Source organism: Pogona vitticeps, chromosome 1, assembly GCF_051106095.1.
Source record: "Pogona vitticeps strain Pit_001003342236 chromosome 1, PviZW2.1, whole genome shotgun sequence".
NCBI lineage: Eukaryota > Metazoa > Chordata > Lepidosauria > Squamata > Agamidae > Pogona > Pogona vitticeps.
Genome location: NC_135783.1, coordinates 174,383,014 through 174,405,494, shown reverse-complemented (window position 1 = coordinate 174,405,494; position 22,481 = coordinate 174,383,014). Strand labels below are relative to the sequence as shown.

At 41.4% G+C, this 22,481-nt stretch overlaps 1 protein-coding gene across 2 annotated transcripts in view; it reads right to left on the bottom strand.

The window, feature by feature from the left end:
• The window catches only part of BARD1 (BRCA1 associated RING domain 1), a 79,126-nt gene that overhangs the window by 10,338 nt on the left and 46,307 nt on the right, over positions 1-22,481 (bottom strand). For both annotated transcript variants that reach the window (XM_020799036.3, XM_078379121.1), the window contains 5 exons: positions 16,455-16,535; positions 15,463-15,635; positions 8,620-8,728; positions 2,614-2,749; positions 51-143 (listed from right to left, as the gene is read on the bottom strand). In XM_020799036.3, the coding sequence (XP_020654695.3) occupies positions 51-143; positions 2,614-2,749; positions 8,620-8,728; positions 15,463-15,635; positions 16,455-16,535 (592 nt within the window). The remainder of the gene's footprint in view (positions 1-50; positions 144-2,613; positions 2,750-8,619; positions 8,729-15,462; positions 15,636-16,454; positions 16,536-22,481) is intronic.

The window sequence follows — 22,481 nt, the reverse complement described above, 5'->3', positions numbered from 1 at the left end:
CTTATGCCAAAAAAGGTACTTTTGTGCCACACGGCCACCTCCTTACTTACACTTGAATGTCAAGATCCAGGAACCAGCCAGGACTGCCAGCAGGCACTTCATAGTACTCCGCAGAGGAGGGTCAGGGATTATAATGTGTGTCACTAGAAGAGAAAACAGCTTGCCTGAAATTTAGTACTACTGCCTTTACATTGTGCAGCATGTAAAAAACAATAAGGTGCAAAGCTAGTTTGTCCCCACTTGAAGAAATCATCTTGACTCCTTTACTTCCCTAGGGCAATATGGTCTCATGATCAAAACCTTGTGCATGAGCAGACACATCTTCCACATACAGATGGCAGAGTAATAGTTTTTTTCTGCTTGCACTTTATGGGGAGTCATTCTGAGGGATCCTTGCTCCTGATGGTATGGGGAGAGCTATGTCTGGTAGGGGAGCCTTGTAAAGATGCCATACAGGTGCAGATCACCATACATGCCCATGTGGAACTCTGCCATGATTTTAAAGATCTCTTTTGAGACCCAGGGTTAAATTACTAGACAACTTTCTAGTTGCTTCTGAATGTAAGAACAGCAATCATTTAAAAACAGGAGGAAATTAATGATGTATACCAGTTCTGAAGGCACCCTTCCCACATCTTATTTTGTTTCAGTTCTATTAAAAGCATCATTATTCACACTTGGAGAAAACCGTGTACGGGCTAAGCATACTTACTAGGAAAGTAAGTGCCTCTTAAGTGCAATTACTGTCTGCAATCATTTTCTGAGAAACAGTTACTGTAGGTAAGTTGTATCTTAGAACTACAAGGCATTAGCCACAATTCAGACATTCATATAATTAATTCCATGTATTTTCTGTGGAAGTTCTCTGGGTTGGGAGTGGGGTTCCTTTTCATCAAGGTCCCCCCCTCCGCCACATACACTGCTTTTTGTATTAAAACTCATGGAAGTCTCAAGAGCATGTTGCATAGGAGAGGTCCAACTGGAAGGCGCAAAAAAGCTCCCAAAAGCCACTAGGCATACACAAAGCAAGGGTTTTTTTGGCTTTACAGTGTAATCAGTGCCTCCTGCTGGATTTAGGGTTGCAAACTTAATATTGTTAAGACAGAAAATATTGCAAATAAACACATGGACCAAAAATATACCCTGTACTCCTTTAATGTCACCAAATCCATGTCTAAATAAAAAGCCATACACAGGTCAGGATCCAACTTTGCCAAAGGGGGGAGCCTTCTGGATGGGTGCACAACAGGAGGGAATATTTCTTACAACAACAGTTCAGTGCACCTTGTGGCATACATCCTCCAAACTTTATTCCAGTCATTTCTGCCCAGGAGTTGGGAAGGGGGAGCGGAAAAGCCCACAAGGGTGAAAGACATGTCCACTATTTGGATCGCATCTACAGTGGTGCCTCACAAGACGACATTAATCCGTTCCACAGTTAATGCGGCCCAGTGAAAATGTCATCTTGCAAGGCACGGTTTTCCATAGGAATGCACTGAAATTTAATTAATGCGTTCCTATGGGAAAAAAGTCCAAAATATATATAATAAATCACTTACCTCAGAACAGCAGGAAAAAGAGTGCCAAACAGCTCAGAGCCAGCACCCAGCAGGGAGCCTGCAGCCATTTTCTGCTCTTCTCTGCTCCAGCCCTCCCCCTCCCTGCCTCACAGCTGATCAACGCTGGGTTTTAGAAGCTTCATCAGGCTTGCCCAGCAGGTAAACAGGCAGTGGAAATGCACCGGGGAAGCCTCTGAAAGCTGCACTTTGCTGGAGTGGGTGGGTGGGTGGGTGGAAGGGGCAGGTCCACCCCCCCCATGGCAAAGCACTGCTTTCAGAAGCCTCCCAGGTGCTTTTCCAGTGCTGAACAAGCCCTGGGAGGCTTCTGAAAGTGGCACTTTGCCGTGGGGTGGGGGTGGGGTGGGGGGTTGGGCCTGCCCCACCCATCCCTACCCTGGCAAAGCACCGCTTCAGAGGCTTCCCCGGTGCATTTCCACTGCCTGTTTACCTGCTGGTAAAGCACAGAGAAGCCTCTGACACCCTGGGCCGATCAGCTGTGAGGCGGGGAGGGGGGCGGGAGTGAAGAAGAGCACACACACCCCGCCCCCCACCAGCAAAGCACCACTTTCAGAAGACTCCCATGGCTTCTCCTTGCAAAACAGGGCCATAGTTAAAATCGTCTTGTGAGGCACCAAAATCCTCGCTGGACCCAATCGTCCCGCGAGGCAATCACCTTGCGGGGCACCACTGTATATTTGCCCAATAATGGAATATCTGAAGCTTGAGAGAATGCCTCTCTGCCTGTCCTCAATGGTTTAGGGAGAGTGATCAGAATGAAACATGGAGAAGGCGTTTCTCAGAGACATGGAAGGTAACTGTCACATAGAGCTACCATTCACCACAGCCACAAACATCAAAGAAATATAGGCCAAATCAGGGTTGTACAAGTCACATAATGAACCTTACAAGATGGTGCATGGGAAACTGTTTCCGGTCTGCGCCATATGGCCCCCATTGAGAACGGTTGATCGAAATATTATTTTAAAAATAAGCTTTTAAGTCTATGTACAACCTACATTTGGGGGGAAAACTAAAGAAAGATAGGAATACTCACCTGTGCTGTTAAACTCTGTACATAGTCTAGCTTTCAGAACCACAGCCAGTTTGCTCAATAACTGTTGCTTAACTGGATCAAGACCACTTCCAAGGAGAACAACAGGCCCATCTCTAGGGTTATTTAAGTTTATGTGCTTTGCAGGGACAAAAAGAGGAAATTGTTAAGTGCTACAAAAAGCTGTTTTTTAAAACATTTTTAAAGGACCAACTAATCTTTGCTTGACGTTTCTATTAAATAAGAAACAACTATTTTGACATGAACACAATTCATAGTGGTATTGCAGGACACAAACAGATTTCATCAGCATTCCTATTTCTATCTAATACAACAGAACTAAAGGGACAAAAAAGGCTTTATGGCCTTCAGAATAGTTTCTAGTTGCTTAAGAAATTCTGCATAGTTGATCTATCAGCTGACCAATAATTTTCATAGGATTTTTTTTGAAAACATCCTTCCAAAATAGCAGACAGCTATGAGGCAACAGAGTAAACCAGGGGTGTCAGACTGGGTGCCTCCAAAGCAATTTTGACTGCAGTTTAAACAGAAGGTCAAGACCCACAGTCAATTGCTGTCTTTCAGAAGACTGCGTGACATGAGCCACTATCCCCATATTGAGATCTGTGAGAAATGGTAGCTCTATCCAAACACTCCAGATCCATCAAGAGAAATCACCATGTGCCAAGGGACCTGCAGTACCTCACCTCTGCTTCTTTTTCACTGTCCTCTATGCACAGAGGGCTTCTAACCATAAAGGCTGGCAGAGGTCTGAAGTAACTCTCACAAGTACCGTATTTTTTGCTCCATAAGGTGCACTTTTCCCCCCAAAATGTCTTATGGAGCGAAGGCAGCAATTTCGTCCCCGCTGGCCCTGTGGAGGGGAGCCTCGCAAGATGAGCCTTCCAGGACCCTTGCCATGCTCCCCCCACCCCCCACGGGGCCAGCACGGGCGAAATTCCAGGTTATTATTATTATTATTATTATTATTATTATTATTATTATTATTATTATTATTATTATTATTATTATTATTATTATTATTATTATTATTATTATTATTACTATTACTATTGTTGTTGTTGTTGTTGTTAGTAGTAGTAGTAGTAGTAGTAGTAGTAGTATTCATACATAGAAAACATACACGACAGAAAACTAAGACCTAACAAAAATAACACCAATAACAAAAACAGCAAAGCTAAACATCCATACTACAAATATAGATCAGAGATTTCGCCATCGTCTGGTCATCTAAATATCATCAAAGGATTTTAGAGAGCACTGATTCGCCATAACTATTTCTTCCCCCACGTTCCTGTCCTTTCCTGGACCCAATTATATATCCACTTCCAGCTTTCCTTTACAAAGCATCTCAGTTGATCCCATAGTGCCTCTGAAAGCATATCTAGTTTTGCAATGTCTAATAGCTTCTTTAATAGCTCATCTATCGTTTGTATCTCTCCATTCTTCCATTTTCAGGCCCAGAGTAACCTAGCTGCAGTGTATATATACAGTAGACTATATTTTGTTTTCTTATCAATAATCTCTGGCATTATATTCAATAATAACAATTCAGGTTTAAAACTTAATTTCTGCTGAACAATTTCTTGTGACATTTCCTTTCAAACCTGTAACCAATTTTTGTTTGCTTTTTCGCATGACTACCATACATGATAATAAGTCCCTGGATTTTATTTTATTTTTACATTTCCAGCAAACATTACCGATCCCTTCTGACATTTTTGCCAATCTTACCGGAGTAAAGTGCCATCTGTGAAACATTTTAAGGATGTTTTCTCTAACTAAGATTAACTGGTATAATCAGCTTATAATTATCTTTCCACATTTTTGTCCAGTCATCAATATAAATATTATAACCAAAGTTTTGTGCTCATTTGACGATCACTTCCTTCACCCTTTCATCTTCTAGATCAGTGGTTCTTAACCTGGGCAATATCACCTCCCAGGGGGCGATTTCATTTTTCAGGGGGGCAATGGAACGAAAAGGGGCGACATGGGGAACAGAAGGGAGTGATAGGGGTGATGGAGCCAGCGCACCGCTGCCGTTGAGGAAGTTATCATCGCCCCCCCTCTCCTCGACTACCATGCCACCAGATCCAGAACAGCTGGTGCTGGCAGCAGATGTGGTGCCACCAGCGCTGCTGCCGCCATTGAGAAAGTTATTATCGCCTCCTCCCCGTGGCACCGCCTTGGTGACGCCACACTGCCGCGGGGCGATGATAACTTCCTCAATGGCTCAAGGGGGTGTTTCTTTCAAAAAGGTTAAGAGCCATTGTTCTAGTTCATAGGTAAAGGTAAAGGTTCCCCTTGACATTTAGTCCAGTCGTGTCTGACTCTAGGGCGCAGTGCTCATCCCTGTGTCCAAGCCGTAGAGCCAGCGTTTGTCCGTAGACAGTTTCCGTGGTCACATGGCCAGCGTGACTAGACATAGAACACCGTTACCTTCCCACCGAGGTGGTACCTATTTATCTACTTACATTTACATGCTTTCTAACTGCTAGGTTGGCGGGAGCTGGGACAAGTGATGAGAGCTCACTCCGTCGTGTGGATTTGATCTTACGACTGCTGGTCTTCTGACCTCTTGAGGCTTCTGCGGTTTACTGCAGTGCCACCACATCTAGATCATACTCTAATACAGTGGTTCTTAATCTTTGTTACTCGGATGTTTTGAACTGCAGTTCCCAGAAACCCCAGTCAGCACAGCTGGTGGTGAAGGCTTCTGGGAGTTGCAGTCCAAAATTCCTGAGTAACTCAAGGTTAAGAACCAGTGCTCTAATAGATATGAATACTTTTTTAATTATTATTTTCTCCTTTGTGTAAATCCATAGTTGATCCACATGAACTTTCCCCTCAAAAAGCCCATCTTTTTATCCTTTTTAAAACTTGATTCTAATTTCAGCATTGACCACCAATCTGTTGCTAGACCCAGTTTCTCTAAGTCTTGTTTATCTTTCATAGTTTGATCTTTAGTTAACAAATCTTTATACACGAGTAAAACTCCCTTCTGATTCAATACCTTCAATGTAAATGTCTCTATTGGTGCCACCCATATTGGGATTTTCTTATAAGTTTGCATTTAGAATTTTTGCCATACTAGACATAACGCTTTCCTCACAGTATATATGTTCTGAGAAATGTGTCTGTTCTTTGAATTTTCAGTACCACACATATGCATGCCAGACCATTTTTCAATCATAACCTTCCAATTTCAACAGTCTTTGATTTTCTAATGTTATCCATTCTTTTATCCAAACCATACTACAGGCCTTGTAATATAATAGCCAATTCGGCAGTCCTAGACCTCCTCTCTCTTTTAAATCTTGCAATGTTCTAAGTTTTATTCTTGGTTTTTTGGTCTTCCATACAAATTTCAAGATCAGGCTGTTCAGGTCCTTGAAGTATTCATAATTTAATAGAATTGATAAGTTTTGAAACAAAAATAACAATTTTGGTAAAAGAATCATCTTTATTATCGAGATTCGTCCCATCACTGAGATCTGTAGCTTATTCCAATCCTCTAAGCCTCTCTGTATTTCTTCCTGAATTGTAAAATAATTTTCTTTCATCAAATTACTTGGGTTTTTTGTGATAGTAACTCCTAAATATTTCACCTTTTGTACCTACTCAAAGCTAGTTTTCATTATCAATTATTTGACATCCTCTTTATTCATGTTTTTAGTCAGGAATTTCATTTTTTGGTGATTTAAGACCTGCGATCGCTCCACACTCTTCTATAGTTCCTAATAATTCTTCCATAATATCCAGGGATTTTTTTAAATATCAGTACTAAATCTTCAGCATATGCTTGTAACTTAAATTCTTCTCCCCTGATTCTAAGTCCTGTAATTCCATTATTTCCTCTTATTTGTCTATTCAAAATCTCTAATGTTAGAATAAATAGTAACAGAGAAAGGGGGCAACCCTGCCTCGTGCCTTGTTCGATTTGGACATCTTCAGTTGTTTGGCCATTGACTTTGATTTTCACATATATTGCTTTAATTGTTTGTTAAAAAGTTCCTTCTGCTCCCATCTTCTTAAATTGCAATAACTTAAACTCCCAGTTCACATTATCAAAGGCCTTTTCTGCATCAAGGAAGATCAGCATCACTTGTTTTTCTGGATGTGTTTCAAAATATTCCAAAATGTCTATTATTGACCTCATATTTGACATTAGTTTCCACTTGGGGATGAAGCCTCTCTGGTCTTTCTGTATAATTTCCATAAGCATATTCTTTAATCTAGTTGCCCAGATGATCACATATATCTTGTAATCAACATTCAAAAGAGAGATTGGTCTATGGTTTTTAATTTGTTTCTTCTCCGTCTCTGCTTTAAGAAAACCTGTTTTCTGACTGTTTCTGTGACCTTTCGTTATTCCACAGCTTTCCCTGCCCATGAAGCTGGAACAATATAACTACTTTGCAAAGCTCTAGCTGGTAAGCCATTCACGCTCTGTTTATACCAAAGTCATTGTTTTTCCCCTTTGAAAGACCTTTGTTTGAGGATCTATATTTCAACACCTGCAGCTTGGATCATTTCCAAATTAAAGAAAAACGACTCAAGGGTCAATCAACACAAATGTGCCCTGAAAACCAGGGTGGGCTTGAATTAAACCAGGTCCATTTAAATCACTAGCACGGTAGATAAAAAAATCAATTAAAATAAAATAAAATCCAATTTAAATTTTAAAAATCCAATTCAAATTAAAATTTAAATAAAAAATTTGGCTAAAATTTAAAAATCTGATTTAAAAAAAAGATTTTTATCCAGTGACTAGTGATTTAAATTATGATCTAATTCAATCTGATTCAATTCAAATCTATCCTGCTAGGAACATACAAATTGCATGAGAATGACAAAAGTGACCCTGTGAATGCTGACAAATATACAGTAACAGTGAACATTATGAGCAAATGGTAAATTCATGCATGGTTTCTGTTGTTGCTGAAAGCACTAATCCTTCTCTCAATATATAAGAGAACCTAATCCATGTAGGCTATTACTGTGATTTGCCCTGAACATTATATTTATTTTTCCATGCTTGAGGAACTGAGATTCTGTCAAGATTTTAGTGAAAAAGCCAAGCTTCACTATAGTAAATCTTTAGATGACATGTGATTTTTCAAGTGCTTAACTCCAGGTGAGCACCGCAGCATCACTGCAAATAGTTAAAGAACAGCTATTCTCCTCTACTGCTCTCCTACTTGCTTGCTCTACTCCGAAGAACTGCTTTATTTTGTCAGAGCGGAGGAGCACTTGTGGTGTTTATTTTTCTCTGACAAAGAAAAAAGCAGTTGTCCAAATAATGATCTTTCCTTTCTCCGGCATAAAGAAAGAACACAACAGCACAACCTCTGAGCCACCAAGAATGCTCTCAATCCCTTGGCAATGTCCGGTAGTGCAGGGAGGAGCAGACAAAAGAGGCTCATAAAGGAACATTTGTCTACTCCCCTGGGGTGAACTAAGGTAGACAATATCCAGGTGAATAGACATGCACCTCCCCCCTCCCCCAAGTGGAACCCTAGGGACGTTCAGGCTACAGGTTTGTAAATGGACTAGTGCATCTGGCTATTTCTCTGACACCTTTAGTGGAAAGAAATTTTGTAGGTGCTGGATAATATTTAATAGCACAGCTATTTCATTTTATTGAGGCACTCAAGTGTGCTGTTGCCTTTACTATGGAACTTTTTGCCTACTGACACTGTGTAGATCTTTTTAACTTTTTAAACTATTTTATTGATTGGTTACTCATTTAAATTGGGGTTCTTATTGAGACTGCTATTCAAATTTAGGTTATATTACTTTTAATTTTTATTGACTTTATTGTTAAAACAGCCTTGGGTCCTCGGACACAGAGGCAACAAATGTGAGAAAGAAGAACTTTTAATATTCTTGTATTATCCATAATCGGCAAAGCTAAATCTAGGTTACTGAACATCATACCCATGTGCAACTTATAAAATGAAATAAAAATGTTTTAATACTTACTTCTGCACACTGAGTAAGTGTAGAAGATTCATTATTTACTGATAGCATCAGAAGTGACTTCATCTTTTCCGTTTCAGCATAATCCACAGGCTTGTGACCAAATATATTGCTAGTTAAAATAAGGACAGATGGGTTTTACATAAATAAATGGGTGTGACTAGACTCTTAACTACTTGGATGCAATTGTAATGCAGATTTTCTACCTTCTCAGTATGCAATATCGAGGAAAATTGAATGAAAACTCAATTAAATCACTACATATACTGTAAGAGAGATGGATACAGAACAGCAGCTACACTCAGTATAAAACCAAGCTTATGTTAATTTCCACTCAGGCTGCATAATGTGGCTAAGTGTAATTGTAGATCACTAGCAAGGACCAACTGAAGCTCTATTCTAGCATTAAGCCTGAACCCATGTAGGGCTGCGTGTTTGGGTGAAAGGGGGCCGGCATGTAGGCCCCATCCCTTAGGTCCCTTATATTGCCCAGAAATCTTTCAAACTTTAACATTTTAAAATCAAAATCTTGCAGTGGAGGCTTACAGCACAAGCTTCTGATCACAAAGGTACTCCACATATGTCCAGCTGAAGCACTTACTACTTCTCCTGCAGATCTTTAAAGTTAAACCTGCAAATCTGCAACAGACTGAGAATCGTCCAGATTGCAGGAATGGACACTGAAGGTGTGGCTTCCATCACCTCTATCATCCACTGAGCACTATACAGATCCAGGCTTAATGCTTAAACAAGGCTTCAATCAGTATTTAAAAGTGAACATTGCATGTTCAAGTTGGTCTGATAAAAACTTTTAATATGATGAGGGTTCAAGCTTTCTAATTCAGATCATGGGAAGCAAAACATTTCTGAAACAACACAAGAACACTTTCCACAAGAATGCTGCTCTCATTCCTCGTGGCACAGTGGTTAAACTGCTGTACTGCAGCCAAAACTGTGCTCACAACCTGGGGTTCAAATCCCAGGTAGCCGGCTCAAGGTTGACTCAGCCTTCTATCCTTCCGGGGTCGGTAAAATGAGTACCCATCTCACTGGGGGGGGGGGGAATGTGTAGCCTGCATAATTAAATTGTAAACCGCCCAGAGAGTGCTTGAAGCGCTATGGGGAGGTATATAAGCAGGATGCTTTGCTTTGCTTTTGTTTGCCTGTCCTACCACGATTTGGGGCAGTTTGTCTATTCACAATGAGGGTAGGGTTTTCCAGACACTGCTGAATTGCAGAATCCATCAGCTCGGCCAGCAAAGTGATGTTGGGATAGGATGGAGTTTGCAGTCCAGCAGCATCTGGAGGACCATGTCTTCCCCTTCCCTGCCATTTGCTGTTGTCTGGCTGCACTATCACCTCTGTGCTTCCTTCTTCCTGTTGGTCTCTTACATAATCAATAGCCCATGAACTCTGTTGCTGCATAGCAAGTTTATGTGCTGCCAGTCTGCAGGGACACCAGTCAACTGAAGGCCACTGTGACATTCCACCCAGTGTTCCCAGTTTGTTTTCCCGAAACCCAGGTTCACTCTTTGGATGTGTTTACTCTTTCTTCCGCTACCACCAGTGGATCTCTCATCCACACTGCACCATATATACATCAGACACGTGCTGCCAATATAACTTGTTTATTTATCTTTTGGTTTTTAAATCACAGATGTTCCTTTATTATTGTTTAGGATCACTCATTAAACTTTTTATATTTGATTACACGTTTGCTTATTCAGGTGATGGATTCACATATTCACATTAACCAACTCATTAATATTCTCTGACTATCTATTTAGCTTTACTATCCAATTTATCTCCTTCACATTCTATCTAACTCTCCAACTTTCCAATTCTCTCCCCTGAACTCTCCAATTCTCCTCTCTCTTAATTCTCCCTCTGTCTCACTGTCCCTTTGACTCCGCCCCTCCTGTCTTCTCATAGGCTCCTGCACTTGAGCTTCAGCTATGATAGACAGGAGTGACGTGGACATTCTGCCACAGCCACATACTACAAAATGCCAGATGAGGAGAGAAATGTTAAATCCCATTTTGAATCCTGGGAGTTTCAAACCAATAAGGACCATCACATTGCCTTGACTGAAGCGCATATCCCTTGGGCAGGCATGTGGCCTCATCCTATTAATTGAGGGTTATATTTAAAGCCAACTGCTGTAACAGACCTCAAGCATCACAGCCAGTACAGAAAGCAAATATTAGCTTGTGCATAAAACCACTGGCTTTCCACCATAACAGATGGCATGATGTAGTGTGTTGCTTTTACAGAGTTTTAACGTACAATGACAGAATCTTTTATTTAAGAAAAGAAGATGGGGGAAAAAGAGAAACACGCAAAGTCTCCTTTCCAGCCATAAAAGAATGGGCAACTAGCTTTACAGGAGTACAAATGTGTGGTGGGCAGAAGGGCCGGGGTTCAGCCCCTGGCATTTCTGTTAAAAGATCTTTAGCAGAAGATGTAGGGCAGACCCCTCTAGGAAACTCAGGGAAGCTGTTTTCAATGAGAGAGCAGACAACACTGGGCTGACCATGGGTGGCACAGCTTCATATGTTGCAAAAATACAGATGTTTTAGAGTGAATAACTGAAGAGACCTGTATGGTGCCATCCATATCCACCATAACTTGCTTCATGAGATTATCTGAGAGGACAAAATGGAGGAAGAGCCAGCATGAATGTTGTCCTGAACTCACAGCATGAAGTGGCTGGGGTGGCACAAAAATGTAATACAATAAAAACATTTACCATCGATAACTGCTTCCAAAAGCTAGCCCACAGAAACAATATATACGCCATAGCTCTAAATAGCATGGTGGGACAAAATGAGAGCAATGAAAACACTGGCATTGTTTAGGCAACAGAACATAATGTTACGAGAATTTCAAGCACAGAAATAGAGAAAAACTATAGTTCTGAATGTTTCCTGTCAAAATAATTTTGGCACTAGTCATTATCAGAAAAAGTCTCTTGAAGAAAGAGAATTTATGGAATTAGATTTTTGTACTATAAGGTCAGAGATAATTAGGAGGTGCATTCTTGAATTGAGTTGTAATATAGAAGCCAACAAAACGGTAATGGAAACAACGCACTTGCCATGATTAAAAGATTGAATGTGCATAAAAACAACTTTTAAGAGATACAAAAACAAATGCACAAATGCACTGGACCACTTTATTCATTTTGTTAAACAAGAAACACCATTCCATGTCCCAGGGCATTGCATTTTCCAAGTGATCTATGAATGGATATTGAGCAGATTAAATGATCTTATAAAACTAATGAAAGAGACTCAGAAAGATTTTTTTTCCCCTGAAAAACTGTGAAAACTCTGATCTGTATGTGAACATACAGTGGTGCCTCGCACAGTGAGGTTAATCCGTTCCGGATTAACCCTCGCTGTGTGAAAGCATCGTTGAACGGGGCAGGAAAAGCTATTGGAACGCATTAAACATGGTTTAATGCGTTCCAATTGGGCCGAATACTCACCGTTCAGCGATGCTTCCCTATGGCTGGCAGCCATTTTTGCGCCCTCCCCTTGCTTAACGAGGGCGCAAAAACGCTGCGCGCGGCCATTTTGGGGCTTCCGGCGGCCATTTTGTAGCCGCCAAGCAGCTGATTGGCGGTTTGCAAAGCGAAGGTCGGTAAGCGAACCGCTTACCGCCCTTCGTTCTGCGATTTTCGCCCTATGCAGGCACCGTTTTGCAATCGCATTTGCGATTGCAAAACCGGCCTCGTAGAGTGAATTCATCGCTCTACGAGGCGCCCATTGTGCGAGGCACCACTGTAATTCCAATACAGGTACAGTACATTCCACTATGTCTTCTAGGACCTGCATTTTCTACCAGTGGCAGCTCCCAAAGTGACTCTACGAGTGCAAAGGCATCCAGAACCTGGGCATCCTGGATCGAGTTCAATTCCAGGAATGCACTCAAGCTGCAAGCCTAACCTTTCAAGGGGAATATAACCTCATTCAACACAGGCTGAATCTGGTCTGCTGTTCAACTGACCAGAAGACTCTATATCTTGTCTGTATTAAATTTCAATTTGTTTGCCACAATCCACTTCATTACTGATGTTAGACTACCATTAAGAACTGAAACAACTTCCTTGGAGATAGACTGTCAATGCAATGTATGCCACACTTTGCTCATTGCTCTACCTAGTCCTAAAACAAATGTTCCCATACCTCACCTATATTCAGACTCAAGACACAGGATGAAGCCTTTTATTCTCTGCTATGAAATAAGGGAGGAGGACAGTTTTTAGTAATGTAAAACATATTGTGGATGGGGAAAAACTGGCAGGAGAGTCCGCCAGAGTGGAAGCCTTTATGAACAACTGAAATTGCAAATGCAAATAGCTAATTTTTCACGTCACTTGGTTGGCCGTGAAGCAAAACAGGCAAGAAATCCAAGAGAGCAAACATGGGGGAAAACCAGCTATAAAATATAAATTAGTTATGTGCAGGGGATTAACTTTAAAAAAATTAACTAGGCCAACAGGGCAATTAATAGGTCCACTGGTCCACATAATATTTTCCATTTGTAGCTTCACTTCTTTGCTAGTCAGAGAAAAGGTTGAAAAAGTAGGACTGCAACCACTAAATCTTGCAGATTCTCACAGAAATAGACATTTCCTACCTTCAGAATAAAACTTCCTGAATTTTCTTCCATATGAAAGAGAAGATGTTCATCATTGTTTCGGTAACATCTAAAATTACACTTTTGTTTTTTCCACAGAAGACATTTTGTTCAGAAGAAAGGGAAATAATTGAACATTTATCAAAAGGATTATACTTGCTGAAAGCTTATAATGGGGATGGAGAACAGTTTGGAAGCAGGAGCTAGATGATATCAAGGGACATAATAGCTATTCCCCCTGATGTCACTGGATTCCTGGCAGAAGACCAACCTTTGTTCCTCCCTCCTCCCCCTCCCTCGGTTCCACAGCCAGGAAGGAAGGAGGAACGGCATGTGGCCAGTGGGTGCTTCTAAGAGATGATTTTTTTCCTCAGCCAGTGCTTCCAAGAGCTGCTTGGACTCTGAGAGGACTGACCAAATGACTGGCCGGCTTAATGCACTAGTCACCCTCCTGATTTAATGTTTATAGGGAATGGTGACAGGGTGAAGATTTCAACTAGAAGAATCCAGTCACTGGGCAAGGAACAAAGGACCCACCTCTAGCATATATAGTATGTGACAATAATATGTTACATATAATGGAGAAGAATCTAAGGAACTACTTCCACTGCATTGAATAGTTTGGATTTTAACATAATTTTTGATACTTCACGTCTGAACAGTAGATCCACACACCTTCTGCATCACAAACTGCTCCCCTCAGTTTGACTACTATGGCCAGCAAAGTGGACTTGGTTACATGGAATTTGCTTCCGTTGGCCCCAACCATTACTGTGATGTTATAACAATTTCTAGACTTAATTCTGTATTCTCAGAATAATTCTAAGATATCAAACACGCCTGAACATATGGGGACGTAGACAAATGCACAAAGGTTCAACACATATGTCTCTCTCCTGTCAGTATATCCACAATCAACAAACAGATGCTGACTGCAAGGGGCAGCCAGTTTTCTTATCTCCATAAGGCAATTAGAAGCCACTGGCATTACAGATATTTCCCAGCCTGTATTAAGAAGTAGAGAGTATTAAGTAGAGAAGTATTAAGAAGAGAGAGCAAGAGAGAGTGTGTGTGCATGTGCGTGCATACACACTGTCACCAAATGAAAACTAAGGCAATTATTGAAGTGTCTTTTATGTCACAATGATGCTTGAAGGAGCACACCACTGAAATAACAAAAAACTGCATAGAAATAGCCACATAAAAAAAATCAATGCAAGGACATTTTTTGAGATTAGGAGGCCAGATTGCTGTTTGAGGAAACTAGTTTTCAGACACTTGCAAATGCTGGGAGGCCTAAAAGCTTCAAGGGGACTGGACAGCAATATATACCCCTAAGATAAAAAAAACCTTCATATTCTCCTAAGCATTTTGGGCATTCTAGGTTAAATGTTATCAGTTTATTTTAAAGTTTTAAGGATTGCCTTTTAGGATAACCCCCCACCCCGAGCCATAAAACATGTAAAATCAACACAAAACTATGGCTGAAATCCTGTTATGTAGTTATGCAAAAGGCATAACTTTTAGCAGTCAGTTGTTGCAAGTTAAGAAATCTCAGTAGCCATTACCTGGTGGATACCAAATCATGGAACTTTCAGGCAACATATAGTGCCTATGTAGATTTCTTAACTTATAGCAATTCACCACTACAAGTTATACCAACACCACTAAAAGTTAACTGCACAACAGAATTCTGGCCCATGTGCCTTAAGGGTACAAGTCTTCCTATGTGGATCATTATCATGGAGAAAAGAAGTTGCACCAAAAAAGAAAATGAAATGTCATGGTGTACTGTTTTATCTTCTCTTCCTTGTGTATAAAATCTTATTACTAGAGAAAATTCCTCCTTGTGGAATGTCAGGGTACAACCCAGACATAGGCCTACCTCTGCAGATGACAAGGCCTGAGAAAAAGCTGATCTGCAACGGGCTTCCCAGACAGCTTTATGATTAAGTAGATTTGAAATTGTATTTCCCTAGTCCATCATTACTTGTTGTCTACTGGCATTTTAATGGTTCTCTGTGCTTTCTGTAGTTTTAAAAGAAAGATGCCTGGTTAGATTAATTTGGGTAGATTTTGCTTTTTTTTTTTTTTTGTATTTGTGATAGAACGACAGTCTTTGGTCTCAGTGTTTTCTGAGCAAGCCAAGCTATATCTCAGTTCGTTTGAAAAGAGAAATGAACAGCTTTCCACTCTACTTACACAGCATCTCGAGAAGCTCCATGCAAAAGCAACAGTTCAACAACACTTGTATGCCCATTCTTGACAGCATCATGAAGCGGCAAATCATTCTGATACCCAGGTGCATTCAGTAGTGCCCCGTGTTGCAGCAATAACTCTGCTACCTCCTTATGTCCATGATTGCAAGCTTCATGCTAGAGGTTGAAATGGAGAACAGCAAAGTAACAATTTGCACAATTAAAAAATGAGTCTTGTAACAAAATGATATATGCGAAGAAATTACACATTTTATTGATTACAGTTCTAGCACTGTTTCCAGCCAAGAACAATTCCCAAAGCAGCTTACCACTGAAATCCATCAGTTCCAAGGATCTTTGCGATGACTGATAGGAAAAGCAGGTGCATATGCTCACTCTTGCAGTAAAAAATGAAGTCATTCTAATACAGTATCCATCATAAATGGATTTTCACAGCTAGAAATAACAAAAGGACTACTTCTAAACTCTGTTTTCCTTGTATTTGGAAATGCAGTATATGGAACATTGGCAGGCGCAGACATTAGCTTCATTCAGATATAAAAATAAAGTTCATTCTGACATAAACAGGAACAAGTAACAGAAAAGCAAGAAAGAGACAGGTTGTCAAAAGTAACAAAGTAAATTACAGCAAATATAGGGTTCTTTTTTTCCTTCTTGAGGACAATCAAAGAGAGATAAAGAAGAAAGTGTCCATGTCTGGACTTTTTGGCTCTAGATCATTCTTCAGGTTACATCTCGTACATTCATTTATATCCTATTATTCTCCTGAAAAATGGTGCTCTGTCTGCTTACTAAGATAAAATCAAATAATACCAATATAGTTAAAACATAAAACACGTTAAACATGTATCAAAAGAACATTGTCTGCCCAGTTAAAAGGTGTTCCCTATTTAGTGAACAACAGATGAAGCAAGAAAACAGAACTGGGGAGGAATAAAAAACAAGGAATAACATTTAAGAAAAAGTAAGGTTTACCAATGGTGTCCACCCAGCATAATCTTGAACATTGGGGTCTGCTCCACTTTTCAGCAAGTGCTCAACAGTAGAAAGATTCCCCTAGGAAAGAAGAGGAAAAACACACCAGGACATTTACAATTCTTAAGGAAATGCAACACAAACATTAGGAAAACATTAGGAAGCATCACCCAGGATATTAATAAAATAAAATAAAATAAAAATTCTATCAGAAATGGCTTAATACAGAAAATATATAGATAGCAAGATAAAATTCTGTAACTGTGCCCTGACAATTGATAAAAATTCTACCAGAGAACATGAAAAATAAGAGATCAACATTGGTGAAATGTTTGACTTAACCTTCTCTGCCTTGAGGAACCATAGACAGACCATATGATTACTTCTAAATTGTTCCCCATGTCCCCATTGTCCATTTCATGATTTGTTTACATAACAGCTGGATGCAGGCACTTTCCCTCCTTGTTTGTTTTCTCTCTCAAACAACCAGAGAATGAACTTAAGATTCACGAAACTACACTGGTCGCCCTGTTTGATGACCTATTAGGGAGGCTGACAGGGGCAAAACGTCTCTGTTGGTCCTCCTCTATATCTCAGCCACCTTTGATACCCGTCGACCACGGTATCCTCCTGGGGAGGCTCTCTGAGTTGGAAATCGGTGGCCTGGCGCTTGCCTGGTTCCGATCCTTTTCAGAGGACTGTCCTCAGAGAGTATAGCTTGGGGAGAGTGTTTCAACCCCATGGAGTCTCAATTGTGGGATTCCGCAGGGCTCGATTATCTCCCCAATGCTGTTTAATATCTATATGAGGCCACTGGGTGGGGTCATCAGGGGGTGTGGGGCTTTGTGTCATTAGTACGCTGATAACACCCAGCTCTACATTTCCTTTTCTCCAACCACAGTGGAAGCCGTTCCGTCCCTTCAGCGCTGCCTGAAGGCTGTACTACAATGGATGTAGGATGGAGTGAGGCTGCGTCCAGACAAGATGGAGGTCTTGAGGGTGGGTGGCCCCTCCATTGGTGGTTTGGGAAACTCCCTCTCTTTTGGGGGAGTGACTCTCACCATGAAGAGTGAGGTTCGCAGCCTGGGGGTCCATCTGGATCTGGTGCTCACCATGGAAACCCAAGTAGCGTCAGTGGTCCGCTCCGCCTATTTCCGTCTCTGGCGGATTGCCCAGATGCATCCCTATCTTGATGATGGGGCACTCACCACTCTAATCCATGCACTTGTAGTCTCAAGATTACTGTAATGTGCTCTACGTTGGGCTACCTTTGAGATTGATGTGGAAGCTTCAAACGATGCAGAATGTGGCAACCAGACTTCTCACTGGGGTGAGAAAATATCAGCATGTTTCCCCTACTCTGGTGCCTTGCATTGGCCCCCTGTTCATTTCCACATTGATTTTAAAGTGTTAATGATGACATATAAAGCCCTAAACCAGGCTTGTCCAACCTTGGCCCTCCAGATGTTCTTGGACTTCAACTCCCAGAAATCCTGGCTGGCAGAGGTGGTGCTGGCCAGCAGAGGTGGTGCTGAAGGCTTCTGGGAGTTGAAGTCCAAGAAAATCTGGAGGGCTGAGGTTGGACAAGCCTGCAACAGTATAGAACCTCAAAATCTAGTGGAACACCTCCTCCCACCTAGATCTACCTGAATCACTCGTTCTAGCCAAGAAGAGCGGCTGAGAGGCCTAATGCTGAAGGAAGCCCGGCGAGAAAGAACAAAAAAACAGGCCTTCTTGGCAGTGGCCCCCTTCCCTCTGGAACAGTCTGCTCATAGAGATCTGCCTGGCTCTCTCACTGGGTGTTTTTAAGAGCAAACTTAAGACCTGGCTCTTTAGGCAGGCTTTTCCTCCTGTCATCACCTGATTATTTTCCCCATCTTGAACTATATTATTACTGATGTTTTTATTTTATCATATTGTTTTTACTTTTATCTATTATTGTTAGCCACCTAGAGTAGACTTCAGTCTAGATGGGTGGGGTAGAAAATTAATTAATTAATTAATTAATTAATTAATTAATTAATTAATTAATTAATTAAAAACTCCACATGTGTTTGACACACAAAACCTCCTGCCCATAGAAGCAAACAGGATGCACCAGTAGACCTCACATAGATACTAACACAGGCTTCCTGTACATAGACCTCTGGCTTATCCTGCTGCACAGTTGTGCCGCCTAGAGTGGTCCCGAGTTGACTAGATAGGCGGGATATAAATAAAATAAATAAATACTCTCATACCCCTAAAACAGTGGTTCCCAATCTTGGGTCCCCAGATGTTTTTGGACTACAACCCTTAGATATCCTTGGCAGCATAGGAAGTGGTAAAGGCTTCTGGGAGTTTTAGTCCAAGAACATCTGGGGACCCAAGGTTGGGAGCCACTGCTTTAAATTGATTTCACTTTTATCAGTACTACATGGCATTTGGTATCTTTACTGATGGGGAAAATGTTACCTGGTGAAGGAGTACAGGACGGAAAAGGGACCACTATATGACACAGATGCCCAACCTGCTAGACAAATACGATGCATGATTCTAATCACTGGTGATTTCCAACATGTCTGGGCTAAATCCCAGGCCTGACCAAGACAGGTTATGCTCCTGACTGAGCCTCTGGTGCTACTCAGGAAGCAACGCATAGAATCAGAGAAGCTCTACTCAAAGGCACCTCCATGGCCAAGAGGACTGCATGAGGTACTGCAATGTTCACTAAAATTAGCAGCTAAGCATTTCATAATACTTCAAAATGGACTTGCTGCCCATATTCCAAAACGACTGGTCACTGCCAGTGCAGAAATCTGTTATTAACCCCCTTCGGGAACAAGTGGCCAAACCAAACCAACCCCCCAAACACTTGTAACACAAGGGAGAGCACCTATAACAAGGACTGTTATTAACAGGTGACTGAAAGACAAACTGTGGTCTTGTCAAAGGGAATAGAGAGGAAAACAGCAAGTGAACACTTAGCTTGGGAAAGTTAAACACAGCCAGGCCACAAGGTACTCATGGAACTCAGCTAGGGTCCTGGAAGCTGACTAGCCTTCACTTCTAATATTTCTGAAACTTAAGTAGAAGCCCCAAGCTAACAATCGGAAGTCACAGGATGAGACCTGATGCAGTCCCTGTCCCATGACGTAACAGAGGAATCTCCACCTTCAACTCTATAAGGTAAAAAACATTGTGCAGCTTGCCACCTCTGTATTCCAGACCTATCACTGCCATCACCTATGAGAGAAATAACTCTTATTTATTGATTAATAATTGTGAATCAGGACACAATGGCATCATAGATTAAGGTTTAGGTGCCTGCAGGACAGAATCCTTTTCCAGAGGTAAAAAGGTCAGCATGTCTGCCAGACGTCCAGTTGGGAGTGAGGTGAACCTTAAAGTGAGTTGGGAGAATGAAAATCAATATCAATTTTCAGCTGCGTATATGTATATACAGTGGTGCCTCGCTTAGCGACATTAGTCCATGGAGCAAAAATCGCTGCTAAGCGATTTTGTCGCTAAGCGATTTTTAAAAGCCCATAGAAATGCACTGAAACCCCTTCAATGCTTTCCTATGAGCTCCAAAACTCACCTTAAGCAAAAATCCTCCATTGCGGCAGCCATTTTCGGTGCCTCTAAAGCGAGGCAAAACAGCGGGCAGCCATTTTGGAACCGCCAATCAGCTGTGCGAAAGTGGGGGCTTTGCGATGATCGCTTCCCCGCGATCACTGCAAAGCCCCGCCGATCAGCTGGCCGAAAATGGGGGCTTTGCGATGATCGCTTCCCTGCGATCATCGCAAAGCGAATTTTCCCCATAGGAGCCATCGCAAAGCGATTGCTGTTGCGATCGCAAAAGCAGCGTCGCAAAGCAATTTCTTCACTATGCGGAGCAATCGCTATGCGAGGCACCACTGTAAAATCAAGAACAATGCAAACAGGAATTCAGAAATGCTCGATTGCTTTTAAAGCAAAACACAGAACTGACAGTCAATTGAACACAAAACAACCACTGATATTTTCCTGTGTAGATCTCTCAGAGATGGATTAGAAGTTCAAACTGCTCCAATAGCCTGAAGTGACCTTGACCATGTCTCCCCTCTGATGATTCCTGTATATCCCTATTAAAATAAGGTTGATGGATGGGAAGGGATTTGGAGCAGCGAGAGAGGCAGCCCTGAATGTGTAATAATGCAGATTTTGCTGCCTAGAGCTGCTGGGCATGTTCTTTGTTCATAGATATTTCCAGAAAGGCAGGGGTAAAGAGAGAATGCATTCATCTCACACGGGAATAGAAGCTTGCAAATAAAGCTTTTTAGAAAAGCTGAAAGTTGAAAAGCTGGGAATGCAGCACAGTCTACATTTTACTATTTGAACTGCAAGTCAAATCTGTAAAAGTTTGAAATGTCATTGAGCCACATTTTATGCATCACTCCAAAAATCAATCTGAAAATTCTAATAATTCAGAATTCCAACTGGACAGGCTAGTACAGATCAACAAGATTAAAATTTACCATCATGTTGGTGAATGATTTCCCTAAAAGCAAGTACTCTTCCAAGTATTTTTGCCCATAACCAACTCAGATGCCAACAGAAACATTTCCACACACTAAGCAATGAGTTGAATCCTGTGACTAAAATACTGGAAGAAGAGACAAGATTATATAAAGTCCCTGCTTAATATTTCAGTGACTACCTGCACTGAGATGCATGTATTGCTTATCTTACTGGCAGTTACTTTAACCAAATAAATTCATTTCTATCCTGTGATAACAGAACAAAATATTTTCAGGATAAGTGGAAGCTCAGAGTAAAAAACCAAGGGACGGAAATAACTATATTCTCAAGAGATTGTTATACTTAACCTATTTAAAACACATTAGTATTCCCCAGTCTAGTCCATTAGAGATGGGCATGAAGTATTTCGTGCTGAGTTGTCTTAAGTTGTCGGTGTGGCACAACGGGTGCCATGGGTTCCTTCCCCCCCCCACCAGCTCCCCCATTCACAAGCTGGTGCATGCTGCTCGTTCCCTCCCCATCACACGATCTTCCAGTCCCAGCAGGAGCACAGATTTCCCTTTTCTGCCTCCTCCAGCAGCTGCCCACTCACAAGCAGCGCTGCAGGAATCCCTGCCCTGCCTCCTTGTCTGAGAGGGCAGCTGCTGGAGGAGGTGAGGAAGGGAAGTCCATGCTCCTGCCAGGAATGGAAGATTGCACCACAGGCAGGGAAGGAACAGCACATACTGGCTGGTGACTGGGAGAGCCGGGGGGGGGGGCACACACACACACAACAATGACATAGCATAACCTGGCATGAAGCGCTTCATGCTCATCTCTATTCAATATCTATCAATATTCAAACTGCCCATATAACTTTTGGTAGCAAGAGATTAAATTAAAATCAGTTAGTGAAAACTTCTGAAAATGATGTCTGTTTAATTTTTCAAATACTAGTAATTCTTACAAGTCTGCAGTGACGAATGTAAAAGCTCTCTGGTCCAAAATTTTATCTCAGCTATTAACTCTGTCGAGGCCTCACTGACAAAGCCCAGCTCACTTCTCTGAAAGATGGGACAATGAAGCTCCTCCAAAGAATAAATCTCTCCCCTTCCTTTGTCCTTTGGCACTGCACTTATATGAATTTGAACTTGAAGACAGGGGCAGCCCTAACTTTTTAGTGGCTTATTTTTTAATACTTGGTGCACGACTTACACAACTCTAGGTGTTTCATAACTAAGTAATAAAATGATAGTGTTTCTTATACAAAGGGTTACTGAAATACATGAAAATACAGTGCAGTGTAAAGTAATAAATGCAGCCTGTGGATATAATTAGGAGGGGAAAAAAGAATCATGGGCGAGTTCCAAATAGATGCTGGCTGGTGAGCAAGAGCCTTGTCATGTAAAATGCTGAGTTTCTAGCGACACAGAACACAGAAAAGCATTCATCCTGGCTCTTCATCACAGTTCTCTTAAGAAGAGCCTGGAAGAATTCCAAGAAACTGTGAATTAACTGGGTGAGCTAAAGCAAAGAAAAAAAGCA